This window comes from Ananas comosus, linkage group 15 (assembly GCF_001540865.1).
Source record: "Ananas comosus cultivar F153 linkage group 15, ASM154086v1, whole genome shotgun sequence".
NCBI lineage: Eukaryota > Viridiplantae > Streptophyta > Magnoliopsida > Poales > Bromeliaceae > Ananas > Ananas comosus.
In genome coordinates, this window is record NC_033635.1 from 8,741,507 (window position 1) to 8,768,868 (window position 27,362).

General features: G+C 35.8%; 1 protein-coding gene across 3 annotated transcripts; it reads left to right on the forward strand.

The window, feature by feature from the left end:
* On the forward strand, window positions 6,969-12,267 carry LOC109721712 (phospholipase A2 homolog 3). Of its 3 annotated transcripts, none has more exons than XM_020249463.1 (4): window positions 6,969-7,261; window positions 7,426-7,471; window positions 8,217-8,342; window positions 11,797-12,267. In XM_020249463.1, exons 1-4 carry the CDS (start codon window positions 7,115-7,117, stop codon window positions 11,967-11,969), a joined length of 492 nt encoding a protein of 163 aa, XP_020105052.1. In that variant the 5' UTR covers window positions 6,969-7,114; the 3' UTR covers window positions 11,970-12,267. The 3 variants fall into 3 exon arrangements, with proteins under 3 accessions (XP_020105052.1, XP_020105054.1, XP_020105053.1); XM_020249465.1 differs by having other exon boundaries at window positions 6,971-7,225; XM_020249464.1 differs by having other exon boundaries at window positions 6,974-7,228.

A 27,362-nucleotide genomic window follows, 5' to 3' on the forward strand; every position in this document is an offset into this window, starting at 1 on the left:
AATCAAGCTACAACCAAAAGGTAATGAGCTGCTAAACTGAAAGCATAAATATATAAATAAACCTCGAAGGGTTCAAGTACATACAAAAGGTCTACTACATCACTCGCTCCAACAAGTACCCAGATAACATCATATGTACATAAAACTCCAAAACTATCTGTGGGAGGTACTCCTCTAGCCCTACAACAAAACTGGAAGGGATCTAACTCACGACTCCCTTTCCAGGATCAGGATCAGTAACAGCAGTAGCCGCAGAAGAAGGCTCTGCAAAAAAAGGTCAACAACTGGGTGTGAGAACTACTGCAAAAAGAAGTAGTCTTCAGTGGGTACTGCTACCGACCTCAACTGCTCACCCACTAAGTCTACAGAAAATATGCTCAAGGATAGTAAAGGAAGCTGAAAAATCTCTACAGCTGTATGCCACTATACTATCGCTAACCAACACTAGCTATCTGTAGATGTAACCATGATGCAATCTTTGACCCAAACTCATTAGGGATTGTGAACACACCCGTCCCGCCTGCCGAAGCTACACCAACCACCACCACGCTCGGTTGTTGGTGGAGAGCAAGTCCAACGAGGACAACTACGACATCAACGCAAAAACACTAAGCTCGACTCCGGAGTGGCAGTCGTGGGCGCTACCCAACCGAGTATGCAAGCGTGTCTCTACCGAGCTCAATCAGGCTTTCATAGGCTATAACCAAAGGAACTGGGTCTAACTGGTCTAACAACCAAAACTCACATGCTCTCGGCACAATCTAATACAAAGTACAGAAATCTGGGTCTACCATCAACCGCGACGGCACCCGATAGACCGAAACAGTCTAGACACAACTGTAAAATAAGCTTGGCATCCCAGCACGAGCATAAATTCATCCTATACTAATCTGAGTATCCACCGCGTACAAACTGCGACGATACAAACAAACTACAACTCCTAAAGCTAAATCTGGTAGTTTTCAGAAAATGACAGTGTAGGGTTAAATAGTTTTCTCCTAAGTGAGTTTCAAGTTCAACATGTATAATTTATCTAAATCACTAGTTATGCTCCAAATTCAGATTTCAATTAACATACACATCAACGAATTCGAGCTATTAAAATTGATATACGAAGCCAAAAATACATGCTGTTAAGCCTAGGAGGAATACCGACGATTTCGGTAAACTTCAATCCACCTCAAAAAGATAATCCAACGACGGCGAGAAGTCGGAAGGAGAGGAAATGTAAGGACTGAGATTTTTACAGTGCAACTAAACTGTCTGTTGATGATGTTTATGTGTGTAATTTAATTACATAAGCACTCGTTAAATTTCAGGAGAAAATGAGCTAGAACGGAGAAGTTACGTGATTATTAGTTTTCACTTAAAGTGAATAGTAACCCGATTTTTTCGGAGAAGCTACAGAGTAGAGTTGGCTTTCGGCATGTATCGGACTCCGTTCATAGCGATCCAATAGCTCGTTTCAATCGGTTCAGCTATTCTGGAACCAATGGCACTAACGAATTTTAGATCTGATGCACGGTTCTCGAGAAAATCTGAAAATACATGTTTCTTATGTAATTGTGCATCATTTTGGCCTTTTGGAGAGAGAATGGATTTCGTCGTGAATCGGAGATCAAATCGGACGAAACGAAATGCTAGATTCGATGCCCTCGTCGTGCTGAACGCGATGGTGCAATCCGTTCAGAAATCCGATGAACGAATTGTCGGATATTGCTTGAAGTTTGCTAAGGGGTCGAGAGTGGAAAATCAGGAAATTCGCAAGAGTCGTAATATTTTATGTACCGAATCATGCGAAATCAGATGTGGAAGGGCGTACGTGCAAAATACTCGCACTGTGAAGGACTAAATTTCTATTAATCAGTGTAGAGGGACTTGTGTGCAAATTGACAATCATATAAGGAGTTCCTAGGGTNGGACCCCGGGGCGTGACAGGAAAACACACGCTCGCCCGGCCTCCAACGGCGCTACCACGACGCACGCACGCTCGAACGACTCCCCGGCGCAACGTCGAAGTTGATCCGAACTCCAACCAAGGCCTCTACCTTGCCTCACGATCAAAGACTAGAGAGAGAGAAAGAGCACAGAGCGAAAGAGCACAGCAACCAGAAGCTCCTTCTCTGTCTCTCTATCCTATAAGAAGCGGTGGGGATAAGGGTGAAACGATCGAGGCATTAAAAGACCAAAAGGCCCCTCACCTACCCTCGCGTACCGGTACCAGGCCAATGCCGTACCGGTACCCAGTATCAGCAATCTCAACCCGATAGAAGAATCGAAAAATTACCCTGGGGTATCGGTACTCCCCTATGTGGTACCGGTACTCAATACTGACAAATTTGCAATTTGCAGATTTCAGTGCTAAAATCCTGCTCTCGCGTCACACTGAGTCCGTTTTGCGTCTATTTCGCATCAAAACGACTCAGACTTGTCTCGACACTCTCCAGATGTGTCTACAAGTCTCCGATGCTGAACTCTCACGGCTGCAGAACATCAGGGATACTACATTTTATTAGAAAATATTTGTAATATTCTATATTTTTTATTTTTTATATACATTAAATATTTTTATATATTTTTTGATTTGTGATGATCTAAAATTTAAATATGTGTTTTAAACAAAAAGCATCAAAATTTAATTTATATTTATTTCAACATTTAAAATTTAATTTTGATCCATTATAATTAAATTTTTTGGATAAGAATGCTACTTTTTAACAGATTAATCATAAAAAATTTGGATAAGCATAAATATTTTTCTGTTATAGAAATAAAGAGGAATTAAGATTTTGTTTATTTCTATTATTTATTGTACGCAAGAAAAGAGGAATCAATATTTTTTCTCGTAATGGGTCTGTCAACAGACGAAATTTGAAATACGTGTTTTTATATATAGTATAGATAGTATAGATAAAATTTATGGATAAGAATGTTATTTTTTAACAGATTAATTATAAAAAATTGAGATAAGCATAAATATTTTTTTGTTATAGAAATAAAGAGGAATTATACCTTGTGTTCTTAAGATTATAGTCTTTGAGATGTATGTAATTTGAGTTTATGTATCGATGTTTTTACTCTGATTACCCTGTTAGAAATGGTTTATACTTTTTTCTATGTTTGTTGTAGATGCCTGGTGTGCATCGGAGGTGGTTGGTGTATACGACGGGTCTGTGCACACGACCGGTGGGCTTTCGCTGTAATTCGAGGTGTGACAATCGCCGTTTACAATCCGGATATAGAAATCAAAATCATGATAGAAAGTACAATCTTAATTCATTATTAAGTTTAACAAATATTTCTCTTTTTTATTATTATTTTTGAGTGGAACATAGGAAGCTATTCGTTTTATTATTTTTTAAAAGGAATTCAATTAGAAATATAAATCGATTAGTTTTCCAACTAGGGATTATGGATGCCAACCATTAAGCGCTCTTAGCCAACTATGCTAGGCACAATCACATTACCAGATGTGCTAAGTATTAACTAACTAGCGTAGGGGCATATTTGGTTTGAAGTATTTGAGATTTGAAATAAAAATCGAAATAAATCAATTCTATTGTTAGTGTTTAGATTGAGAGATTAGCATTTCGATTCTTAATCAGGAGAGGGATTGAAAACCCTCAAAAGTGACTCCCACATTTATGGTGGAAGTCAATTTTGATTCCGAAGTGATAAAGAAAAGTTCTTTTTTTCACTAATAATTATTTGAATTCAAATATATATAAATTATATAAATTTATTTTATAAAATTATAGTTTAAAATTTAAAATTAAAATATAAATTTAAAATTTTAATTTTAATTTTTAAAATTTTAATTTAAAATTTTTAAATTAAAATTTGACTTTTACCTTGAATTGAATTGTAAATTCAAAATTTTAAGTTTAAATTGTAAGTTCAAATTTTGATTAAAATTTTGAATAAAAAGTATAAATTTTTAATAAAAATTTAATTTTATTGAATTTTTATTTGGACATAATTCTAATTCCAATTTTGACTCCTCTTATGAGCCAAAGAAATTAATTATCAACTTTATCATTCTGTTTTTGATTCCAATCCTGTTTTTAATTCCAACCCATTTTCATTTCTGTTCCGATTTCGATTTTTCTTTTAAACCGAGCGTACTCTAAATTGTGTCTCTTACTCCTTCAAAGAAATTAATTTATTACCTTAATTGCTTTGATTTTTCAATTTTTTTTTTTTATCTTTCCTCTGTGTCATATTCTTGTACATAACAATAATTAAAAAAAAGTTACGAGTGCGTCTGGTATGCTTCTGGAAGCACGGAGCGCTCTGTGCTTCCACATTGTTTCCGATGTTCGGACTTTCGAATCGACGATCGGCTCCGTTAGACTTGATCTAGAGTATTTGAAGTATCTAGAAAATAAATTTTGCGATTTTTCGATATCATTTGCCTAGTGATTGAAGTGGCTCAAAATCAACAGCTGAAAATAAAATCTTACAAAATATGATGATATGACATTAAAATTTTAGATTAACGTTATTGATGTTGTTTAATATGGTATAAAGAATTTTTTATCAAAATTTCATGTGATTTGAATATTTCTACACCGTTAAACTTGCAAACGGCTCACCACAGCCGTTAAAATTATTGATTTTGAGCCCCTTCAATCACTAGGCAAATGATATCGAAAAATCACAAAATTTATTTTTTAGGTACTTCAAATACTCTAGATCAACTCTAATGGAACTGATCGTCGATTTGAAAATCCGAATATCAAAAACAACTTAGATGCACGGAGAGAAGCATACCAGCCCACTCAAAAGTTACAATAATTAACATCAACTGTTGACATCCAAAAGCAATACGAAAGAATAGGCACACACTGTCATTAAAAGCCACATTTCAGTCACACCATGGTGCAATTAATTAATAGGGCCTATTTTTATATTAAGTAATAAAATTTATCAAATCTGATCATTCTTCAGATACCAAAAAAGCTCAAGCTCACTAAATTCGACAATTGGCATTGAACAACTGGTCACGGTAGTATATATAACCGATCTACAATAAAATATTACTTTACACATTATTATTTTTAACTCGTTAGTTATGTAGTATTATAAACTAACCATTCTAGATGAGTTGAAGAAGTGTAACGCCATATATCCATTATTTGAGCTTCATATAGTTATGATGTCTCCTTTCATAACTCAATGACCTGGAAACCAACGCACCTTAATCTACATTCAATATATATATATATATATCACTTAAACAACTAAGATAGGTTGTCTTGGTCAATGTAACCCCCTCCTCCTCCCTTTTAGATATTTATTTTTAACACTGTTTGGTGAGTACTTCGCGAAGAAAAAGTTCCCCATAACTTGGCATCATCTAGAGAGATTCGTTGTCGCATCAGTGTATAATATCAACTGAAAAAAGCAACTCATCGGAGCCGTCCGATTAGATCATCGCAGTGAGATCGATATTAGATGAGAGGCAAATTGCACTTCTAGTCCCTGAACTCTTGTTCCGGTTTTACTCGGAGCGAGCAAGCTTTTAAATTTAATATCCTTATTTTTAAAAATATTTTATTTTAGAGATAATTTCATAAAGCTTTCTGTAAATATATCAAACAGCAGATATATCCCTATAAATTCATGTTGTCAGATTTATCCTTCAAAAAATTCTAACAGTTTTAAATATATCCCTAGCTGCTGTTAGTGTCATAGTGTCCGTTAGAAAAATATAGTTAACAACAGATAAAATGCTTAACCTTGGTTAGTAAATAAGATAAATTGATCTTTTTAGCCCTTTGGTAATTAATATACCTTCTTTTCTAAATCAAAATTCTAGTTTGATTAAAATTCTAGTAATGGAAACTCGTCTTTTTCTTCCTCATGCTAGTTTCGAACTCATAACTAGAGTTTCTCCATCCTCATTTATCTACGAGGTGTTTTGATTCTTCCATGTCGACCGCCGGGGAATCAGTATTAGATAGGTAAAAGAGAAAATGAGTGAAAAAAGAGGCAGAGAAAATGTTACAATAATGGTGAATTAGATTAGTTTTTGTAGAGAAAAAAAATGACTATTGATAATTTTTTGGAAGACATTTCTACACGATTTGAACAGTCGGAGTTTTTTGAGGAATATATTTCTAATAGCAAAATAAATATTTCACTTATATTCTGTTAAAAAATAAATAGCGGGCTAACGGTAACAAACTAGATGAATAAAACTGAACATCACTGGACTTTTGAAGGGATAAATTTGAAAGCTTAATTTATAGAAATATATCTGCTATTTGATGTGTTTACAGAAAGCTTTATAAAATTATCTCTTTATTTTAATAAATAATTGGCTGAAAAAATTATTATACAATATACCATAAAACATTTATTTTTCTCATATTTTCAATCTATTGATTTAGTGATATCATTGAAATAGAATTAATGGTCCGAAAATGCATATAGTTTTTATAAAATTATCTCTTTATTCACAAATGCATCACATCTATCATTAAAATTGTTAATTTTGAGATCTTTTGATCACTAGCCAAATGATGTCGAAAAATTATGAAATTTAGTTTTCAAATACTTTTAATAGTGTAGATCAAGTCTAACGGAGCCGATTGTCGATTTGGAAGCTGTATCATTGAAAACAACTTGATAACACGGAGGCTTCCGTGCTACCGATAGTATACCAGCCTAGCGTGTGTTCTCTCTCTATCTCTCTCTCTCTCTCTCTCTCTCTCTCTATATATATATATATATAATATTTGCTACAAACAAAAGTTTTGAATTTAAAAGTTTTAAGGACTCAGTTGAAACCTGCGAAAAGTTTAGGGGCTATATAGTAGGCGGTGTAATTTTTCCAATAGTTGATGGCAACCCGTGAGCTACACAACGAAGCCCGCTCACGAGCGGAATACGAACAAGCAGGACCCCACGCGCACATGCTCCTCCTCCTCTCTCTCTCTCCTTTATCTCTTCTTCATTTCGCTATAAAAGAAAATCATTGGCTAAATAAACTTCTAAATCATTGGCGACATAAATTAGCTAATTCAGCTTCAGCTTCAGCATCAGCATCTCGAGGATTGATAGATAGATAGATAGATAGATAGATAGATAGATACAGGGCAATTAAGAGATGTTGAAGCCGGCAGCCATCATCAACTTCTTCTTCTTATTCTTGCTGGCTGCCGTCCCTTCTCGCGCGCTCAACGTCGGCGTCCAGACTGTCAGCCCCGGCGGCGACTCCGTGGTCTGGACAAAACTAACCAAGAATATCAATACAGAATTACAGATTGCATCTTCTTCTTTCCCCTCTCATTTTTCTTCTAAGATAGATCTCTTCTGGTCTTGAGATTCTAAAAGATCCAAAACATTTCAAAACGTCCGTTTATGATATAATAAAATTGAAAATATAAGTTTTTTTTTTTTTCAATTTATTTATTACAGAGTAAGCAGGAGTGTAGTCGGACATGCGAGTCGGAGCACTGCACAGGTATGCAATTAATTAAACTAATTATTGTGTCTTATATCTACGTACTAGGATTAATTAAAATTACGAGCAAAGCTAGAATTTAGATGGGAAAATATGAATGAACAATTTCGTACTATTTTTTTTTTTTAATTTATTGAGAGGAAGGTAACACGCTATCTGCTTCATTCATTCATTTTATATTAGTTTTTGGTTCAGTATTATAAGTCCACATCAGTTGATAACTATGACATATCTAATAAAACCAGTCCCAGTACTCAAATATTTTAGCCCGATCAGATGTGAGCCTTGTAATATATATATATATATATATATATGTATTAAGTTTTTAGTCTCTTATCAATTACTCAATGTGGTACTATATATATATATATATAGCTTTGTCTAGTCTTGTAAGTTTCTTCATGATTTAATTTGCATTATATAATATTTTACTCTCATTTTTTTTTTTTTTCTAATAAAAGTGCCGTATCATAAAGAGCTAGGTTCAAATTAATTACGACTCAATACAATGCACTTATTTTAGCAGTATCCAAAATTGCTTTGTGTATAAATATCAATTAATTCTGGTCCGGTACATGAGAGTTAGTTTGGACTGATTCGTTTATTCTTTAATTTGTTGGGGTTGGTGGGTGGGGTGTTGTGGTGGGTGAAATTAATCATGATATGATAATGAATAAATGACATGGAAATAAATAATGAAATGGAAATGTGTGTTGTTTGTTTGTATGTTTGTATATATGTGAAGTGCCTCCGTTCTTGAGGTATGGGAAGTACTGCGGGATACTGTACAGCGGGTGTCCCGGAGAGAAGCCGTGTGACGCCCTCGACGCCTGCTGCATGACCCACGACGCCTGCGTCCAAGCCCACAACAGTACGTACTCTCTCTCCCTCCCTCTCTTTCTCCCCCTTCTCTCGCTCCCCACCATGCACTTTTCTATCTCTATCATTTTTAATTAAATTCACTTCGCTAAAGAAATTCAGATAAATACATACGAAGAATCCATATGAAAATTTCTAGAATACAACGGGTATATTGGCGAAGTGGCGTGATAAATCAATAAAAAATTTCCTTTTAAAGATATACGTCCCATCATGATTATAAAAAAATATTTTTATTGTACTTTTGTTTGAAAAGAAGAAAGGTGATTGCCTTGTTATTGATGATGTGGTGAAAGTGTGGTAGTGTAGAATTCCTCAGAATCCAGACTCCGACCGGCGTGCTTCTAATAACAACAAACAGTTGGTGCTGTTTATTTTTTGCTAATTTTTTCACTACTGGATCTACATTTTAATTATTTTTATTTTTGGATTAATACTATATTCCACCGACGGCTACTAAACCCTACTAAACCCTAGAAAGACCACCGCTAAACTTTAGGGGATGGTGTTCGGCTGGGAACTAAGTTAAGTGAGGAGGGAATAAGTTTTTATTCCCTCACTTATACCCAAACACCCTTTGGGCAGCTTGGGAGCCTGGGATAGCAGTTCTCGATTTTGGAGAATAAGTTGGTATAAACTGGTACAAGCTTTGAACTACTGCTCCAGCCTTTTTGCAGGACAAGTTTGCCCCAATTTGAGAACAAACTTAGTTACAGTAAATATAATTTTTATTATTGTATTAGCTCTTTCATTAATATAATACTTGACCAATCTAATTATTTTATTAACTAATTATTTAACTATTAATTAATTAATTTAATTAATTTATTAAATTAAATATGGTTAATTAAATTATTAATTAACAACATAAATTGTTTATTATTTTATTAATTAATATTTAGGTTTTTTTGCAGTATTCATGATTAATTAGTTAATTAAATAAGTTAAATTATTATTTAATTAATATTTTATATTAATTAATTAAATAATTTCTTCACTACTTATCTAACTAAAATAATTTACTAACTAATTAAAAAGATAACGTATCTTTTATAATTAATTAATTAATTAATGTATTAATTAACTAATAATCATATTTATTAATTTATTACGATATTCATGGCTAATAAATTTATTAATTTGATTAATATTTTATGTTAATTAAGTAGATAAGATATTATTATTTTAAAACTATAGTTATTTTTATTCTCACTATTCCAGTCTAAGTATCCAAATGCTATTTTTCTTATTCCCGAAAACAATCCAATTTTGATCTAAATGCGAAATTGTTCAACTTCCTGTTTATATATATTAAACTTGTACCTATTCCTAAATTAAGTAGAAATTAAGGCCATCAAACATTGAGTTTTGAGTCTTTTGGTCCCCAACTTTAATTTGGTATAATTTCTAGCTTAAACATTAATCTGAATTGTTGCAATCAAATCAACAACCTAATTTATTTAACTAAATATTTATATGTGACTAATGTGAAAGTGATGTAGTAGTTTTTTTTTTTCTTTTTTCTTTTTTTTTTGAGAGATAGGTAGCACGCTACCTGTTTCGTTTATTTTATTTAAAAATAAACTTAGCTGGAAATGTGAATCAACTAGGATTCGAACTTGGGACCTCCGGTACCAACCACCAACCCCTTTGCCACTTGCTCTAGGGACGGTCGGTAGTGATGTAGTAGTTACAACTGATGATATGACCATCACCTTTTATATCAACAATAGATAATGTTTAGGCAGTTAAATTAGATTGTAAGACCTGATTATTAAATAATATGAAACAACTATTGTTTTCCAAATGCTTAAACTAGTAGAGAATAATATTTTTATATTTTTTTAGTTACCACTCTCCTCTCACGTGTTAAACTCAAGATTTTTTGATAGACCAATGATATGGACTTGAATTAAATAAGAAAAAAATCATTTATGTTAGGAGCCTGAGTGATCCGAACTCTACTATGTTAAATAATATAAAATAATCGTTGTTCTCCAAAAGCTTAAGTTAGCAGAGAATAATATTTTTTATATTTTTATATTTAATATTGATTGTAACAATTTAGAAAGTTTAATGCTCCTCATACTTATACCTATATGCTGTATTTAAAGATGAATATTTAAATATTAAAATTTCAATTTTACGAGCTAATTTGCAATCTTTAGAATATCTGCTACTCAATAAATATTTTAGAATTGATTAACAAAAATTGTTAAATTTCAATAAATTTTAGATTGCATAGTAAAGAGAAAATTTTTAAATATGAGCGCTATAATTTAGGTGAGGTTCATAGCCTTTTACCTAAGATATCAAACTATTAATTATAGATCTACATTTTTTTAATTGTCTAATGAATTGAAGTCACCCATTTACAACGTTGTACCTCACATATATAATAGATTTAAATTTAGATTATAAGGTAAATAGTCTCTGTTACTTATATAAACCATGTAAAGGGTTATACATCACATCCAACATTGAAAATTTATATTTTAATAAGGTTGCGGATGTTGAAAAAAAGTTCAAAATTTCTTTTTTTAGTTCTGTTGGTAGATAAGGCTTAAATAATGACTATAATATAATAATAACACGGCTCATGCCTCTTAAATAAGAACCATATATATTTGGAAACTGCTTTGGTTAAACTTCTCAAAAGATTTAGTTCAGTTAACATATTTTTCTGTAGACAATGTCCAATGATTATTAATAGGATATACACATGATTATGTTTAGTTCATATTTAACGATCTTATTATACATGATACTGTTTTTTATTGGCCTTATGATCTTTTGTCTATATGGTAGATAGTGTTTACCAATATTTTCCTTATGAACCCTTGATGTGTTGTTATTATTGTTTCTAGGGTTAATATCAAAATTTGCTTTTAAAGTTTGATCCAGATTTTATTTATGTACTCGTTTAGTTTTGTATTCATCATTCACTTGTAACAACACGTTTTATTTAAATCTACCATTTCGAAGAGTGTCACATCACCACCATTTACTAGACTTTGCTATTATAATCCTAGCTAACTCTATTTCTGAAAAGTTTAAAATCTAAAACTTTCAAACAAAGTTTAAAACCAGGCTCAATCTTTGGGGACTATCTGGGCTCAAACTTAAATTCTGATCTAAAATTGTGAGGATGAGTCAAAAATAGCTCAAATTTTACTGACTAAATTTGCAATAATCCCTGTTAAAGGAGTTATTGTTATCCTAGAAAGAGAGGGAAAAAAAGAGAGAAAAATGTAGGGCTGTGAATAATGGTTGGTTGCAACAGTAGTTGCAACTTGATTGCTTTGTATGTGCTAGTGTTGAGAGAGCAAAAATAATTAATGCTCAATCACACAATTACTCTAATTAATAATTAACTTGATGATGCATATTGTGCACAACATTTTACTAATGCGGGTAACTGCGTGTGAATATATTGCGTATCGCAGATGATTATTTAAGTACGGGGTGCAACGAGAACCTACTCAACTGCTTGGCGAGGGTGAAGGAGGGGGGGCAAACATTTAGAGGTAACAAGTGCATGATAGAGGAGGTGGTGGACGTGATTTCGCTCGTCATCGAAGCTGCGGTGTTGGCCGGAAGAGTCCTTCACAAGCCATAGTCCATAACAAAGAGAAGAATGATATTGAAGAGGGGATCACACCAAGAAATTGAGTAGCAGGTGGAGAAGAATCACACAAGTGCTATTTAATTGGGTTCATGGTTAATTGTTTGTTATTCTCAATTGATTAAGTGATTAACATATTCCTGATGTATCAATCAGTATCAATAAGTACGGGAAATTGCCCTTTAATTATGATGAAATGATAACATTATAGAAAGTGGAAATAAGGGCTTGTTTGGTTGATCAAGGTTGGAATTTGAATGGATAATGAAATGAAAATAAATTGGAATGATAATTGAATTGGTTCACTTGATAGAATTTTAAGGTATGTAAAATAGGAAACAAATTAAATACATACCAAAATCCAGGATCAAATAAGATAAAATAACTCACAGAGCGCCATAGAGAAGAAATTCCTGATCAATCTGCGGAAGTGTGAAGTCCGGCAATGATCTGAAAGTCACGAATCGAACTTGGGTGATTTGGTTTCTCCTCCTTTCTCAGGCACTTTGCCTCCTCCTTTCTCAGGCACTTTGCCGTATGGTGTGAAACGGAGGGTAATTCTTTACCATAATGCGTATGAGAAAGTGGCAGGACCAATACCCCTTTTTATAGAGCCCAAATCGACTTTCCATCAAAGTCTGATTAGAATTCTATTTAAATTTAAAATAGATGGGATAGGGATAAAATATACCATATCAAGTAGTTCTATATCTGTTAGGATTGACCTTTATCTATAGCAAATCCTAAATTAAATATGATTAATTGAGCCACAATATATGAAAATCCTAACATCACTCCCCATAGATGTTTTGTTTGGCTCATTCATAGATTGGGAATCGGAATGAATTATTTTCGTTCCATTGTTTGCTTCATATAAACTAAAAAATAATAGGATAAGAAAATACTAATTTTACTCTCAAATATAATTCTATAAATTTATTTAAAATTATGAAAAATTTAATACTATTCTCAAATTAGAACTTTGACAAAAAAATACCAAATTTATTTTAAAAATTTTTATGTACAAAAAAAATTATAAAATATATATAAAATTATTTCTTGCCGCTGCACCGGCGCGCGTTGCCTTTTTGGCGCCATTAGGGTTAGGGATAGGATTTTTGAGAGAGAATAGTTAGTTTTTTTTGTTTTGTTTTGTTTTTTTTTCTTTTTTTCTTTTTTCTTTTTTTTTTTTCTATAGGAGAAAGAGGTGGAGAGATCCTACACGAGAGTGGATGGGTGGGATAGAGATGGGTTGCATGGGCTAGGCCTGGGGGAAGGTGTTGGTGGGCTTGGGAATGAAATTTCAATCTGGGCTTGGAGGCCGGAATCAAGTTGAAAGCTACTGGGTCATTCCCATTTCGGTCCGAAATAGGAATCCGAAACTGATTCCTGCGGACCAAACAAAATTAACTGGATTTGATCAAACCGATTCCCATTCCGTGTCCAAAATGGATGAACTAAACCAGCCCTAAAGTTTTAAGTGTTTGGTCATTGCTACTGCAAAAAGAATTGAGTTTGGACTTGTTCCTCTTTCCAATTTTATCCATGCTTCTTAATTTGGCTTTTGATTCCATTTGCTCAAAATAGTAAAATCTAACCATTTGCTATGAATCTTTCCTATCTTCCAATGAAAGAAAGTGGGAAAAAAGGAAAAAAACTAGATGCAGAATGTATAATTGTTGTTAGATGTGTCTCAAATACTTGAGTTGGAAGATATATCTCTAAACCTATTTTATTTTGATCAAGGCATTTAGCTTAAGTAGAGATTACTCCTAATCTCATTGATTTTGATTTTACAGGAATAATTCAGAATCTTATTCGAAATATTTCTAGTCTTATTCTGATTTTATTCAGACTAGAATTGTTCCGAGTGTTAAATTGAAATTAATTCTAGTCTAATTGCAACTTAGCTACCTATATAAATATAACTCTTCTCTCTTGAATTTGTGCTCGTAACATAGTGTAGCATATTGTAGTATATTAGAATTAGATGAGAGAAAATAAGGTGTATATTTTAGGGCTTAGAGTTTCGTGAGGAAGACATCTATTTATAATTTAATTGGTTTATAATTAAAGTTTTTGCCCCATCTTCGCTTGTAAATAGATGCTGATGGTCGAACCATGTAAATTATTTTGTGTATATTTTTTCTTTCTTCTCTCATTGTCAATTCTATTTTGTTCTTTTTCGCAACTAAAGACTAAATTTTTTCCACATTTGCCATAACAAACTAATATTAGAGCAATCTGTGGATTCATAACAAATTAGTTTCAGAGCTATCACAACACAAACCCCTTAGTTTGAGCCTTACCGCCGTACTTCTATAAGAGCCAAATTCAATTTAAATTTGAAACTTATAAAAATATAAGAAGTAAAAAAGGCTTACCTAACACTTGAGGACAAAAAGCAGGGCAAGCAGTATATGAAGGAAAAAAATGCATACCTCTCTACAAACACACACTACAAGAAAAGGGACTTTTGGCGCGGTTTTCTGGACCTATACCGGCTGTTTAAACCACCCCGACAAAACATAGCGGCAGTTACTAGACTGCCGGTAGAACGCTATGTATACTATTGTCCCTACATTGTAGCGGCAGTTTTCACGACTGCCGTGGTAGGTCAAATATTTTGCGGCAGTAGATAGCAGCGGTTTTAAACGCTTCTTTTTGAACCAAACTCTTTCATAGGATTTTTTTGCAACGGTTTGCATCGACACTTCAGTTTGTATGTTTTGTGTGTAACGGTAGTCTAAACTACCACTAGAAAAACATATTTTTTACGGTTTTGTTACTAGCGGCGATTAAAACAGCCACTACAGGTAAATATAAAATGTTAATCTTTTCCTATTGAGGCATTTTAAACTATTTGCTACATAATTACCGAAGTTACAGTAATTATTTAATTGTAAATTTGTAACATACAATTGTTGTATTTTTAAAAGTCAAACATACTGATACTAGAATACAAAATTGAATATAAATTAAGGTGAAATGCAATAAAATATATTGTAAAATGTTTAGCATAGTATCAAGTATCAAATTTTACTAACAGGCTATACCTTACTTAGTAGAGTATCACTTTTAATACACCAAAATAGAGAATATAAGTCTGAACATCAAAAACAAATGATAAGAAGGAAATTCATTAGTTCTTAAGTAGATCAATATGTGACTCATGTCTTTCAATGGTTGCTCTCAAATAGTTCGACTATGAAGATCAATATTTGAGGCTCATGACTTGCAAATGATGGCCGGATGTTAGGAAAAGAACTATTTACACTGTCATGATCTACAACCTGAAAGTAAGATGAAAAATTATTATATTAATTCAAATGTTAATAATTGATAGGAATGCTAAATGTAAAAGAAAAAATTTTAAACTTTTTTACCCATAGGTTAATAGGTGGCACAGATGGAGGTGAAGGGATCCTACATTTTCTTCAGAAAAATTTTGAGATATTAATGCCCTTAAGCGATCCACTTCTTCACGCATATCTTTCATCTCCCCTTTAAGTTTGTTCATCTCTATTGACTGTTCTTTATTCGAAAAAGTTTGATTGTTTGAAGGCAAATCCCAACAATTCAGACTATAATAACTAGTCAGTGTAGGTCCCAAACATAAACTCTTTACTCGACTAATGTACTCGGGCCCTATATTCTTCGTAAATATTTCTTCAATCACCTTTTTACTTGACTCAGAACTTGGGCGCTTTCAGCCAATTCTTTGCGAGCAACATTCTAATCAAGTTAAGTCACTTAAAAGTCTTCAATTTATATGAAAAATGTAATTATCAAATAATTTATAAATAAATTTTTATACTCACTACTTTTCTTTCTGTATCTAAATCAATAAATTCACTAACTTTTTTCTTATGTGTTATCACCCAAAACGTTAATCTATCAGGTTGGTTTCCATATTTCCTTTCCTACAAAATTAAATGCAAAAATTTTAGTTCGTCATCCAACAAAAACTAAAAAGATAGATTTCAACAATAGATACCATTTATAAATAGCAAAGAACAATAAATTTACAGCATTATAAAATAATACTTTAATAGTGAATTAAAAGAAGCATTAATTGTATAAGCCAAAGAACAAAAAATTGTTACGTCTAGTTAAAATTCCTTAATAAAAGTCACAAAATATTAAAATCTTAATGTTAGACATTACCAATTCCTTCCTTCACCTTGCATGGCTTTTTCTACCAGATGTATGAGCATATTTTTGCTTCAGTAAATTTGCTGCATTTGCTTCATAAATTTTCTATCCACCAAAGAATAAAGATTACTTAAAAGTATAAGTTGCAAATTAAATATATCTACATTACAAGAGGAAAAAAAAGTAGAATTACAACCTTGCTCTTCTTGGCACATCATTCTGATACCATTCTAGACCATTGGTCTTCAATGACATCTTACGGCACATTAACCATTATCTCATTTATAGACTTCTCATGCGAAACCCCAGATAGTCCTATATATACGATATAGTAGGGCTAAAACTCTTAATCCAGCTTAAGCATTTTGGGTGGTAACTAAACCCAAAAGGTTAAAAGAGTTAAGCGTGTTAGGACGAGAGTAGTTCTAGGATGGGTGACCCTCTGAGAAGTTGGGGCGTCACAGTTGGTATTAGAGCCAATTACCAGTCGGAACTGTAAGATGAGTCTTGGCTGAGCCAGTATTATATAGCGGGGAGAGGAAGACTCTCATACTGTTGACTATTGTGAGCGGAGCATAGCTCACCACAAGGTCGGTTTAGGCTAGTGAGATGAGTCTCACATTGTCTGGTACTTGTGAGTTTGAGACTAACGAGAACATCCGGGCTTAAAGGGGGGAGATTGTGAGACCTCAGATAGTCCTATATATACAATATAATAGGACTAAATCTCTTAATCCGGCTTAAGCATTTTGGGTGGTGGCTAGACCTAAGAGGTTAAGAGAGTTAAGCGTGCTAGGACGAGAGTAGTCCTAGGATGGGTGACACTGACACCCTGCGAAGTTAGGGCGTAACATCTCATGCGGATGAAAATATTCCGACTTTAATCTATTTTTGTAATCTCTTCATTTTTTGTTCAGTGATGCTAAAATCCAATCTCTTGTGCTAATCGGATATAAAAATTTAGACTACCTAACATATATAAACATTAGATTATAACAAATAGAAAACGAAAGCATAGAGCAAATAGATGCTTGTTGGATATTGGAATCTTTGAATCAAAATTTGAAATATTCGAATCAAAACCTTTGAATTCAAAATTTTGAATTAAACAAGATGACATTAATTTTTAGTTTCCCGTACATGGATCCAATGGAAGGAAATTTGACAACATAATGCATGCGGTTGAAAATGACCTAGTCCATTACCAACTTATTTACAACTTCCAGAGATTCTTTTCTTGCATTTAACACTTCTGAGTTTATTTTTAATCTTCGACAAATTAATATGGACACTTATACTCACATTATCATAAAAAATATTAAAAGAAAAATTATCTATAATGCTATTTCAGTAGAATAATTTACAAAAAAATTTCAGTAGAATGAAATTTCAAATCCTTATCATTTACAAAAAAATTCCGCCAGAGCCTTTCTACATAAGCCATTAAATGGAGATTGTACATTTTATAAGTCCAGAATCTCAAATGTAATATACCAAATCTCGGTAGGTTATATCAAACTTTAGTCAAATTGACCAAAGTGTGGCAAGAGAAATAGTTGGACAAAGTCCAGTTGACATTCCAACAATATTGGAAGGTTTAAAGTTGAGTTCCAATGAGGTTAGAAGGGTTTTAGCATTGCTCGGAGCGGAATAGAGCCTTGGCAGTGCTAAACTGCAATCTAGGGCACTGCGTACCAGTGACAGCGAGAGGGTGTCACCGGTACCAGGCAGGCAACCGAGAGCAGCAGCTCTCGGGTTTGGCCTCTGCGGTGCGACGTACTGGTGACAACCCCGATGCGTACCGGTATCCTGCAGCAATCCGAGAATAGCAGCCCTCGGGTTTGGGCTGATTACCAAGGGCGTACTGGTGACAAGAACCCGTGTCACCGGTACACTACACTGCGAACAACAGGTTGCAGTCTGCTGCAAATAAAAAGAGTTGTAGGGCTTGTTTGTAATTGTAGCAGCTTATAAAACCCCCCCACCTCCTCCTTTCTCATTCACAGCCAAAGAACACCCAAAGGCTTTCTCTCTCTCTCTAGGAACACTCTCCCAAGGTGGATTGGAGAGGATTTGAAGGAGGATTTAGTGGTGAAGAAGGCAAAGGAGTAAAGCAACTTCTTTTTCTTTTCCTTAGCTCAAGAAAAGGAAGCTTCTTGAGGTAAGCTTCATGAGCACTCATGGTAGAACTCTAGGGTTTGGTTCAAATGACCTAGAAATGGTTTTTGTTGGATCTCTTGATGATTTTAAGCTTATTTTTGCTTATTTCCAAGATCCATATAGTGTTTTACTATGGTGACATTGTTAGGGCACCAAAATTAGGACTTTTGTCATAGATGGGTTTAAATATAAATTAACCTTGTAGAAATTTAATTGAAGGTATTTCTGACGCGTTGGTGGACTCGGTTCGAAGATCTGACGAGTCTACGCAAAGGAATTGGAGAAAAAATCTGTTTTGGCTTCGTTTTGCCGCAGGCGAGAGAATGGACGTCTAAAAATCACGAAACTTGAACCGTAGGACCTTAGTAACCATACGAGGTGGGTGGTGCTATCCGAAATCCTTGAATTTTCTTTTATATCTAAAGTGTCGCTTTTTGAGTATTTGTGTATATATGAGCATCATGCATTGTAGGGTTGATTTGAGAGTATATTGTTGCATGTTGTGAGTACAAATGCATATGAGATGGTCGCAAACTATTGAAAATTATGAACCCTATGAATGTATGAATGAAAACAATAACCTAGATGTGGCAAAGAATCTAGTGAGGTAAAAAACATAGTGATATTATGACATGAATACAAGAAAATGCTAGAATTGAACACTTAGTAGTGTGGCATTAGTGAGTCATGAATGCTATAGTTGAACACTTAGTGGTATGGCATTAATAAGAACAATAAATGCAAGAGCATGAGACACTAGATGTGTGTGTGGCATGAATGAGTATAGAGAATGCAAGAAAATGTGAAACTTGGCATTATGGCATATGTGATCATGACATTCTCATAGTTGAGGCAACCTTATAGATAAGGTTTGATTGAGCATTGCATCCTTATAGTTAGGGAATGGATTGAGCATTACATCCTTAGAGTTAAGGATTGGATTGAACTTGGCATCCTTATAGTTAAGGATTAGATCATACTCGCCTATAAGTCTTGGCTCGAGGGTGGTAACTCCACCTCGAGCTATGAGCTCCGAAGTAGTCATCACTGGGTTGGTGTTTTCCCCAGAGGACGGTCCCGTCGGGTCGTAGTAGTCTCCCCGATATTAGGGATTTTGAGTTAGTGAGTTGCTTTGGGCAAAACCTCCGAGTTAGCCAAGAGATTGAATAATGAAATTGTGATCTTGCATGCATCATGAGCATTCTATTTGAGCATCTTTATGATTATATCTTGTTCAGACATATTAGCTGCATTTGTATAGTTTGGTTACTATCTATCTGTTTATTCTTCTATTATGTCTGATTTAGACCTAATGAGAAAGTCGGCGAGGTCGGTGACTGAACCCATGGAAACTTTGTTGTAGTTCTCACCCCACTATTTTTCACAGAGCCGGGACCGAGTGAGCCGGCCGACGATCGCGGTAAAGGTGTCGCGTCATAGACAGTGACTACCCGAGTCGGTTTCATACTTATTTAGTTGCATACCTTATATATCATCTTTTGTATTTGATGATGTTAGTATTATGAATGTGATAAATGATGTAAAGAGAGATTATGTTGAATGTAAAAGTTTATATTTTGGGATATCATGTGATGTAAAGGAAATGATGAAACGATGTAAAAGAATTTAAATATTGAATGCATGTATGTGATTAAAAGTAATCATAGTACTTGTATGTTTGCAATAGTTTAGAATCTTTCACTTTTGGCTATTGCTTGCCCTTGTACAAGTCATATATGTTTATGTTTCCGCATGTGCAAACTTTATACCCGATTTGTACTTGTGTTGAGCCTTAGGCGGACAGGAGAGGTGCTGTCCATTCGGCGTCTGTTCGACGTGCCCGAGCCGACCAAATGGGCCTGTCCCGGGGCGTGACATCAAATGTGTCAGTTTATTGATGATAAAGAAAAACAGCTTGATTGGATTTATATAATCATAAGATTATCTAAATTTGTAGAGAAATGTATGGTGTGAGATTATTAACATTTTATTTTTATTTTTTCCTTTGTTGATTATGTTAGATCGCGACCTTAAGCTAATAGGAGCGAGAACGGATGAAGCGAAAGGATTCTCAGGGTTAATGTCTAAGCAAGATTTTGTACATCGCTTTCTTAATTTCTTTATTTTCTGTTGGATAAAAACTTCTAATGTATTTTTTATATTATTAACCAATTGAATGAAGTTATTTTTTGCTTTATATTTTTATTTGTTTTTTTATTTCGTAAATTTTTACTATAGTTTCTATCCACTGCATTGCACAGGTGCCTACACTAGTAAAATATAATTAGGGAACTTAATTATGACAATTGTTCTTAGATAGAGTTACCCTGTCTCTATCTCTCCTCTACCCTCCCATCTCCACCTCTGCTCTCTTTCTTCTTCTCTCCCAAATGCGACCCCTTAATCTTTTATTTAGATTGCATGTTTAAAATGTGATAGAGTTTGATTAGTTAAGTTTTAATATCTCTTTATTTAATTTGCACATTTAACATACGATGAAAATTAATTTGTTGAATGTTAATATTTCTTTAAATTTAGAATTTTATTATTGAGCATTACCTACATACAAATACAAAAGAACATTATTTGACCCACAAAATATAATTATTAAAAATCATACCTTAAATCTATTTTATGATTGCATAAAAAATATAATTATATTATTTTTTGTTTATTATAATATAATTTATTATTTATTAAGTTACTTAAGAAGCAATAATATCATGNAGAATTTTATTATTGCATTATTCTAATTTATATACAAAATAATTAATATAATTATTCTAATTTTATTTTATGATTGCATAAAAAATATAATTATATTATTTTTTGTTTATTATAATATAATTTATTATTTATTAAGTTACTTAAGAAGCAATAATATCATGTAGAAGGTAAGTTTACCAAGAGTGCGGGAATTGAACAATTTTCGGTGAAACAAACAGAGGAAATAGGAAACTGCACTTTTTATGTCATTCATTTTCTGCCAAACAAATAGTAAAATTACATAACTTCACTTCTACAGCTATAAAAACAAACAGCAGAGATGAAGTAATTATTACATGAATTGTTGTTCATCCCAAAGTCTACTTACGTTGAAACAAAATAGGTCCTAAATGTAACTTTTGAATCACATGGTGGTAAAGTAAAAAAATGAGTTAAATCACATGGTAATTAAGTGCAACTTTTTCGAACAATAAACTTACTATCCCTAGCGCAAGTAGCAAATACTTTGATGGTTGGTACTTGAGATGTCACGTCCAAAGTCTAGTTTGTTACTTTACAATTCTAGGTAAATCCATTTCTGAAAAAAAAAGAACTAAACGGATAATATGTCGCGGCAAGGTTGAGGAGCGCGAGGCTGAGGAGCATGTGGAGGAGAGATCGGAGAGGTGAAGAAGAGGGAGGAGAGAGAAAAGGTGGAGGAGAGGGGGATAGCTCAATCAAGGTCGAGCTACGCGTGTGAGGAGGGGGTGCAAATGGGGTGGGTGGCGAATAGGGTTAAGGTGGGAGATGCGTTGTGAGCCCAATCGGGCTGTGTTGGGTTCCAAGTAGAGTTAGGGTTAGGATTATATTGGTTGACAAATAAATATATTTAATATAAAATAAATGGCTATTTAAAATAATTGCCGCTAAAACATAAGTTGATAAAAAGAATTAACGGCCGTTCGATAATCGCCGCTATTAAATTGCCACTAAAACTCAATTTTGTTGTAGTGTGGCAAAGTGAAAATAAGATAAGCCACTAGGGCAAATTGAAATATATACTTTTGTTTTGAGAAATGCTCTTCAATATGAATATATGATTTACGCCCCTCCATCCGAGAATTTATAAAATTCTTTAAATTTTTAGTATATTAATTAATAAATTCTTTAAATTTTTAGTATTAATTAATGAACTAGATGCATAAGTGTTTGTCTACCAAGCATGTAAGAGCTCCTATTTTGCTGCGACTATCTCTTCTGCTAAAGCTAAAAGACTTATGAATGCCGGATGTGTGGCCTATCTGGCTTCGGTGGATGTCACCCGCCGAGTTGCACCACCATTGGAGGAGATTCCTGTAGTCCGGGAGTTCCCGAATGTCTTCCCAGCAGAGCTTCCGGGAATACCTTCGGATTGGGAGATCGAGTTCTTCATTAAGCTAGCTCTTGGCAAAGCACCGATCTCGAAGGCCCCCTCAGCTCGAGGATCTCTTGGAGAAAGGTTTCATCAGACCTAGCGTGTCTCCCTGGGGTGCCACAGTCTTTTTCGTGAAAAAGAAGGACGGTAGTCTACGACTATGCATCGACTACCGAGAGCTCAATAAGGTCACAGTGAAAAACAAGTACCCACTGTCCCAGATTGAGGATCTTTTCGATCCGCTACAGGGATCGTCGGTGTATTCCAAAATCGATCTGCAATCCGGGTACCATCAGCTTAAGATCCGAGCTGCGGATGTGCCGAAGACAGCCTTTCGAACTTGTTACGACCACTACGAGTTCATGGTGATGCCATTCGCGTTACCAATGCCTCGGCAGCCTTCATGGATATGATGAACAGGGTCTTTCGGGCATGCTTGGATTAGTTTGTCGTGGTCTTCATTGATGACATACTGATCTACTCGCGGGGTGATGAGGAACAAGAGGATCACCTCCGGCGAGTACTACAGATACCTCAAGAGCACAAGTTATATGCTAAGCTCAAGAAGTGCGAGTTCTGGCTTCGCAAGGTATCTTTCTTGGGAGATATTGTGACTCCATCAGGCATTACGATGGACCCGAAGAAGATAGCCTCGGTGGTCGAGTGACCTGCACCAACTTCGGTGACTGAAGTCCGGAGTTTTCTAAGTTTGGCTGGTTATTATCGGCGATTCGAAGGCTTTGCCAAGATTGCCACACCGCTGAACAGGCTGACAAGAAAAAGAGAAAGATTCCAGTGGACTTCACAATGTCAGCAGAGTTTCGATGAGCTAAAGGATAGACTGACTCAAGCACCCATTTTGACTCTGCCGCGGCCTGGTGAGGACTTCGTGGTCTATTGCGATGCCTCACGGGTCGGTTTGGGGTGTGTACTTATGTAGCAGGATTGGGTCATTGCTTACGCCTCACGCCAGATGAAAGAGTATGAAAAAAACTACCCAACTCACGATTTGGAGCTCACGACCGTAGTGTTTGCCCTTAAGCTTTGGCGACATTATCTTTATGGGGCACACTGCGATATATTCACTGATCACCAGAGCCTGAAATATCTCCTCACCCAGAAAGAGTTGAACCTCAGGCAGAGGCGTTGGCTCGAGCTCTTGAAAGACTACGATCTCTCGATCCAGTATCATCTGGAAAAGGCGAATGCGGTAGCGGACGCCTTGAGCCGGAAACAACCTTCAACTGAGTTGTCCTTCATGATCACGAGCCAGGATCGTCTTGCGGAAGAGTTCCGCTATCTCGAGTTAGAGGTTGTCTCCACCAGGGCCACAGCCCAATTGATGATCCTGGTGATACAGCCCACCTTGACTAAGCGAATTTTGCTCGGACAACAGAGTGACCCGTACTTACAGAAAGTGCGGGTGGAGATTGAGCAGGGCAAGGACGGGGATTTCTCTATCCACACTGACGGATCTCTCCGCTTCAGAAGCAGGTGGTGCGTGCCTAGTGACTCGGAGCTGAGGAGTGATATCCTATCCGAGGCGCACCGATCCCCTTACACGGTTCATACCGGAGGAACCGAGATGTATCGCGACCTGAATCAGAATTTCTAGTGCCCCGGGATGAAGCTAGATGTGGCACAGCACATGGCTCGGTGCTTGGTTTGTCAACAGGTAAAGGCCGAGCACCAGCGACCAGCAGGACAGCTGCAACCACTTCCGGCACCCGTGTGGAAGTGGGAGCAGATTACTGTAGATTTCGTCACCGGATTACCTCGATCACAGTGGGGACATGATGCGATCTGGGTTATAGTGGATCGATTGACAAAATCGGCTTACTTCCTGCCGATGCACACTACGTGATCCCGTGATCGACTGGTACAGCTGTACAATGCCGAGATCGTTTGGCTTCATGGTGTGCCGATGTCGATCCTATCAGATCGGGACACTCGCTTCATATCCCAGTTTTGGAGGAGCTTACAGCAGGCTATGGGTACGAAGCTGAACTTGAGTACGGCTTTCCATCCCTAGAGCGATGGTTAGTCAGAACAAGTCATCCAGACTCTGGAGGACATGCTCCGCGCATGCATCCTGGATTACGGTGATGGATGGTTCTGGTATCTACCGCTAGTGGAGTTCGCCTATAATAACAGCTATCAGGCGAGCATCGGGATGGCACCGTACGAGGCTTTGTATGGGCGTCGATGTCGGTCTCCTATCTGTTAGGACAATGTCGAAGAACGCCGGTTGATCGGGCCAGACTTAGTAGAGGATGCGGAGACAAAGATCCGCATTGCGAGAGAGCGACTTTTGACTGCAAGGGGGAATGATGCAATATCCGAGATTTTATAATAAAGGAAATTCGGATTTGAAAATTTGAAATTTAAAATTTCATATATATATATATATATATATCTAGAGTTGAGCTAGGATACTTTTAGAAGCACCACCTACTTGGTGCTTCTAAGTTTCTAACCCTTAGATCCACTCCATAATTACTAATATCCTTTGGATCAAACACTATTCCACCTACCACCACCTACCACCATCATTTCAACCTCACATCTCTCCATCTAAGGGCTAAAAACTCTAAAGCACCACCCACTTGGTGCTTTTGGGAATATTCTAGCTCCACTCTCTCTCTCTCTCTCTCTCTCTCTCTCTCTCTCTCTCTCTCTATATATATATATATATATATATGTGTGTGTGTGTGTGTGTGTGTGTGTGTGTGGTTATAATGGTGGTACACGGAGAGGGTTGGTTTCGCCGCAAATTTGTCACGCCCCGAGACCCAGCAGAAGCCCGCCCGGTGCGTGTTCAGACCCGCCATACGTCTAAAATATATAAGGCGTCTGCAATAAAACAGTAAATAAAGCAATAGTAGAAAGATATCTAGAAGCATCAGAGCAAAATACAACTAGATTCTACAATAAAGGAATAAACATGAGGCTAAAATCCACTAAGAAAAGAACCATAAAGTAGTACAAATAAAGTCCAAGCCCAAGAGCCAAAAGTAGAACATAGGTGGTCTCTATACATGGTAACAAAACTCTCCCTCACTAAAACACAAAAAGAGAGTAAAGTACCTAGGAGCAAAAGCAAGCTCCGCTATCTAGCTATGCGACCCCCATACCGCGATCCCTCGCCTCCACCAGTGCTGAAGGCTCTGAAAGGAAACCATAAAATAGAAGGTGTGAGAACTATTAAATAATAGTTCCCAGTGGGCAATTACTGACTTCAGTGAAATGCGCCACTAGACCCAAAAGCTGAAAAATAGGTAAGTACGAGTATGAAATAAACTATAAGCTACTAGCATGAAAGCTTACTTTAACATGATATCTCTAGTTAGCATGAATTTGCATAAGTAATAAAGTTATTGTAACATAAATGTAGATGAGTATAGCCAACATAATATTCACAAGCTAAATAGTAAAATGTTATTGTTTACTATTCTAGTCAACGACCTCTCGGTATACTAAATCACAAATGTTCCAATCCTGTAGGACCTACCCGTGGGTAGTCTGGCCTGCGCCGTGCCTAATGGCTCCGTGGTAATCAACATTCCCACTCTAGGAATGAGCCTCTCCCATGGCATCCCATTTCGGCGCCCAATCCTGCACAGGTAAGCATGTGTCATGATGGCTATCTCCGGAGTGCTGGCTTGTGGGGAGCGACCCTCACAAGCATGTGCGAATGAGCACAATGGCAAGCAAGCGTAAAAGTCCGTCTCGAGTCTCAAGTCATCATGTCTAAAATATGGAATGTGGCAAATATCTCAAAGGCCTATCACTATGTCATCATGTCTAGTCGATGTCCAAATGGCCTATCACTATATCTCTATGTTGCAGTTTCACAGTTTACTAAGTCGGGTGCCCTTTATGGCACTTTTGTCCACTAAATCCAAGCATGAGTTTAGTGTTCAGGAATACATAATTCGAGTCATTTTCATCATATGAGACATGTTTTCAATCCACCAGAAAAAATACTACTCACATGCATGTATAATCCACATAACGCTCTACTATATAGAGTTGAATTTTCATGATACATAACACATGCATTTTAAGTATTCTAAAATTCATAAAAATTCTATCTAGTATGAATATGCATGCATTTCGATGATACGACAAGTATAAAACACATAGGAGACATTTCTCCCCTATTTCGTGAAGTCAAACCGACAGTGACTCTAGCAACGCTTTGTTTCGCCGAACGAGGTTACCCACTACTCTCCTAGCACCCTAAAGGTATAGAAAAGAGAGATACACGAACGTTACGAACAACCCATTGCTCAAACATTAAGCAACTCAAGCAAAGGTAAAGAAAACTCACCGAATACGAAGAAACCTCTCTCGACCTCCAAACGGGAGCTAGAGGCCCTCTAATCTAACCTAAACAAAGGTTCTAATAAGATCAATTGGGCTTCAAAAGCCTCGAATCAAAAATCCCCATTCACAACCCTAAATCTCCATTTCTAGGGTTACAACTCAAAAATCATGAAAATTATGATCAAAAGAGAAGTAAGCAACTAACCTCTCTAAAAGCTCCAAAAATGGATCAAGATCCACCGAAGTTTAGGTCCTTCCCTCAAGCAAGCTCCAATCCCTTTCTAATGCTTCTCCAATGGTGAAAAGATCACCCGAAAGCCAAAAGAAGCCAAAGAGGAGATCAATCCTCTAAAAATCCAAGAAAAGGAGAAGGAAAATCAAAGAGGGAGAGTGGAAGAGCTCTCTCACCTTGTTCCCTGCAGGTCCAAGCTCAGGGAACAAGAGAGGAAGCGTAGGGTACAAATAGATAGGCCACAATTGCAAAAACACCTCTCAGTTCACGCAGTCTGAATTCTGCATTATGTACCGGTACACGGGAAAGTGTACCGGTATGAAATCCTATGCGCGCAAACCTGAGGCTCGGGTTGGCAGTAAAACTCATTTGTACCGGTACAACCATCGAG